The following is a 4092-nucleotide window of genomic DNA, read 5'->3' as shown; positions in this document are numbered from 1 at the left end:
ACCATCTCCAAGGCTCCCCGCAACACCCCACACAAGAGATTGGAATAAATGAGGGATGAGTGGTTATCAGGAAGTTCCACGAAGTCCACCAAGGGGTTATTTTCCAAAATGAGGGAGAATTCGTCACCAGCTGGGCTCCAATTAGTGATGCTTGGAGTGATGCCCAAGTACATCTTGAATGCCACCTTGGCAATGACATCTGCAGTTTCCCGAAAGTCATGGCATCCTCCAACATTTGACCGTGCCAAGAAATCTTCAATCAGTCGGACTCCTATGTTATAGCCCATTTTGTCTAGCTGTTTATCCACATCTTCATCATTTTCATAGTCTTTACATAGCTGGGTGACAAGAGCCCCATAGGTCAGGGTGAACAGTTCAGAGCTCATTTTCTTGCGGTTTGCCTGCCTCGACATGGTGCCGACCTCCCTCCTAGTTGGAACTTTTTATAGCTCACTTAACCAAGATCCCATGTAAGAAGAAGCAGAGAGAAAAAAATCCTTCTAGCCTTTGAAAACAAGACTTTTTAAGATAGACCCTAGGCTGAAGGTTTCTCTTACTGAAATAGCCACCTATACAGGCCTGCCATTTATAGCCAGTTGTTTGATAGCCACATCTGATTGCTAAAACTGTTCTGCTAGCCACATGTAACTACTCCCCCAAAGGGGACAGACTGTTAAAGGTCCAGGGAGGAGCAGGCCAGGTTTGGAGGTAGAAAGAAACTAGGTGACACTCTTCAGAGGTAAGTATATACTTTAAGAGGAAAAGAAACAGAGAAAGCGTCCCTGTCCATTCTTCTTTGTGCCCAGTCGAAAGGGTCCCCTGAACTTAAGCCATCCAGCACCAGCAATGGTGAACTAGGGATGTGAGGAAGTTCCCAAAGTTGGACTAGCTGCTGCTAGTGTGCACCTTGGCCCCCATCCTCGTGATCCTGGAACCCCTTGGGCCGTACGTAGCTGCAGGCCTTCATTTCTCAGAACCTTACTTAGCATGTCTCAGAATCGTGGCCAGCCTAGCAGATGTTCTGGAGAGAAATCCTGATGAGAGACACAGGCCTTTGGGGACTGAGGCTGTGGCTATTCCTCAATACCTGTTTCTCTGAAGCTGTCATAAAATTCATAAGGTTCCCTAGGAATGTCTTTTCTATCAATGAATTCATGACCCAGTCATTTGGTCCCATGCTATCAAAACCAGCCAGCATCTTTCTTAAAGCAAGAGGAAAGTGAAAGGAATTAACTTCCAGTTCTGCCTAAGCACTTAACAAGGAAATAAATTTGGACTTAAACTTTTTCATTTGTTCTTTGAGAGTCTGAGTATTAAGTCTAGACCAGTTTTAGAAAATGGCCCAGAGTTAAGTGAAGGTCATTTTCATTCTGGAAGGGTCCCAAGGAAAGGGAAATTCACCATTATGGAAACTTGGTCCTGGAATCCAGCAGCCACAGAGAAATTCCTTGGACAAAACACTTGTGCTAAGTTGCATCCTTTCTCAGGTGCAGAGCAGTAAAGGAGGGAGAGGGAAGAACTGCATCCTAACCATCTCAAGGATGGAAAGAACCAAGACCAAAAGCTTGCCCAGGGTGGGCCTCCACTCCCTAGCAAGACATGCCTCCAAGACAAGAGCTGCGCTGACCGCAACCTCCTTGCCATGCAGGAAACCAAAGATCAAAGAACCTGAGTGAGTTTCACTCCTGCTGGAACTAATGTACATTGATACAGAAAAAATGGAATGTTTACCTTTGTATAACTCATACCATAAGTATTAATTCACAATAGTGCATAGTTCTAAATAGCAAAGTCAAAACTGTAATATATTTTAAAGATTATATTTTATTCAGAATTCTAGAAAAATAGAACCAATAGACAATACATTAGGTAGGTAGGTAGATGAGATATATTAGGACAAGTGACTTATGAGATTGCTGTTACGACATGTGACAGGCTCTCTGCAAGTTGGAGAACCATGGAAGCCTGTGTCTCAGTCCTGTTCTGAAGGCCTAAGAACCTGCAAGAGATTCTTATGTACCAGGCACTGGTACAAGTCACAGAGTCCAAAAGCTGGAGTCCTAGAGCGCTTTTAGAAGAGACAATGAATGTGTCTTTCTTCCACTGTTTTTGTTCTCCGGGTCCACAGTCAGTTGCATAATCTTAGTCCCTTCTTACATTGGGTAGAGGGTATTTTATTTACTAAGTTCATTGACTGACTGACTGACTCACTGATTGATTTTGGTACTGAGAATCGAACTTAGGACCTTGCTCTTGGTAGGCAGGTGCTTCTGCCACCGAGGTCCATCTCTAGTCCCTCAATCCGTTGATTTCAACGCCAATCCCTTAAGAATAAATAAATAAATACAAAATAAAATTTAAAAAACCCTCATGTTCATACCCAGAAATAATGCTTTTTTTTTTTTTTAACCCAGAAATTGATCTCAGGACCTTGCACTTGCCAGGCAGGCACTTGTGCCACTGAGCTATATATCCTCAGCCCAGCAATGCTTTTTAAAATTTTGTTTTTATTTTAAAGAGAAAAAAAAGACAAAAAGCAACACAAAAAAATGATATAGAATTTCAAAACAAGATGGTAGAAAATGAACAATGAATGAAATGTGTTCTATCTTGTAACTGCATATTATCTTCAGAGTAGTTGCTCAGGTTACTAGATACAAGCATGCAAGATTGATCAAACAACTGTTTCTTTCAATAAGCCAATAAAATTTAAAAACTAAAATAAGACAATAAGCCATCTTGTGACCACCAAATAAGTCAGGAAAGGAGTACAGGTCAGCAGCTGGTGTAGAAGTCAGCCTACCTGCAGCATATGCTGGGAGGTAGCTCAGCGGCACGACGCCTGCCTGGCAGGCACAAGGTCAGTGAGTTTGATTCCTGCTAAAACAAAACAAAACAAAGAAATAAAATAAATGTAGCATATACAAAACAGAAATAAAGGCCCAGCCTGCAAAAATGAATATGTCCTATTAAAGAATCCTAAATATGAGGATATCACAGTCTTCCCTATTCCCAACCAAGCTCAAGTGACAAGGCACAAGCAACCAGCACACGCCGAGTGACAGCACTTGGTTACCTAGAGGAATCAATCCCGTATCCAGTCAGCCTAGTGAGGGGAGCTGTGAAACGAAAGCAGCCTCGTGCTCCTTCCAAAGACGCTCCCTACCTTCTAGCCTACAGATGTGTTGAGTTTGCGTCCCCTGAAGAAGGAAAGGCTTACTGGGGAGTGGGAGTAGCTCCTGAGAGACCAGAGGGGTCCCAGAAGTGGGTTTCACTGGGGCCTTTTGTTGGGTTTTTATGCAGCAAAGTCACAGTCTGAGTACAAGAGTCAAACGATAGGCAGTAAGATCACAAGTGTAGTCGCTTAGCTAATACTGATTCAGTGGGGGAGCAGGGCATATGGATGACATCATTGACCTGCCTTATTTGTGACTTCTGAAACAAGACTGTTTTGGAGAAGGGATGGACTGGGAGTCTGTCATCCACCCAGGTGACCCATGGATGTCTGGACTGGGTGGTACCAATTAGAATATAATCTCAAGGGGCTGGTGAGATGGCTCAGTGGTCTAAAGCACCTACTTGGAACAAGCTAAGCAAAGCACAGGGACCACGGTTCGATCCCCCAGCGCCATATGCCAGCCAGCCCCGCCCCCTGGTGGGCTGAGCTGGCCACACACACACACAAAATAAATAAATAAATAAATAAATAAATAAAAGAATATAATCTCAAGCTTCCACTCATGCCTCAGGGGTGTCAAATGCACCTCCAGCCACAATTCTGATGTGTCCCTTCTCTGCTTCCTTTAGAGCTCAGTCCCTCTCTGGCTATCCATTTCTAAATAGCTGCCTAGAATACTGAGCGGGCAAGGAGGGCATCTTGTGCAGCTCTGGCCCAAGATAGACTCCTATAGGGTCCTGCACTCTGAGATTGAGGAAGCCCTGGAACTGAGTGAGGTATTGTAGGTAGGTAGGTAGATAGGTAGATGGGTAGGTGGGTGGGTAGGTGGGTAGGTAGGTGGAACTGAGTGAGGTATTGTAGGTAGGTAGGTAGATAGGTAGATGGGTAGGTGGGTGGGTAGGTGGGTAGGTAGG

The 4092-nt window shown here is 44.1% G+C and overlaps 2 protein-coding genes across 3 annotated transcripts in view; one reads left to right on the top strand and one right to left on the bottom strand.

The window, feature by feature from the left end:
- Positions 1 to 417, bottom strand: part of LOC105742325 (trafficking protein particle complex subunit 3-like) — a 2020-nt gene extending 1603 nt beyond the window's left edge. Inside the window, exon 1 of the mRNA XM_012514948.1 lies at positions 3 to 417. Coding sequence (XP_012370402.1) covers positions 3 to 413 — 411 coding nt within the window. The 5' untranslated portion in view covers positions 414 to 417. The remainder of the gene's footprint in view (positions 1 to 2) is intronic.
- Amn1 (antagonist of mitotic exit network 1 homolog) overlaps positions 1 to 4092 on the top strand; it is a 65277-nt gene that overhangs the window by 27402 nt on the left and 33783 nt on the right. The gene's annotated exons all lie outside the window — the stretch shown is intronic.

Source organism: Octodon degus, unplaced genomic scaffold (genome assembly GCF_000260255.1).
Source record: "Octodon degus isolate 3935 unplaced genomic scaffold, OctDeg1.0 scaffold00047, whole genome shotgun sequence".
Taxonomy (NCBI): domain Eukaryota; kingdom Metazoa; phylum Chordata; class Mammalia; order Rodentia; family Octodontidae; genus Octodon; species Octodon degus.
The sequence above is the reverse complement of the archived record's forward strand: the minus strand, read 5'-3'. Positions and strand labels throughout refer to the sequence as shown.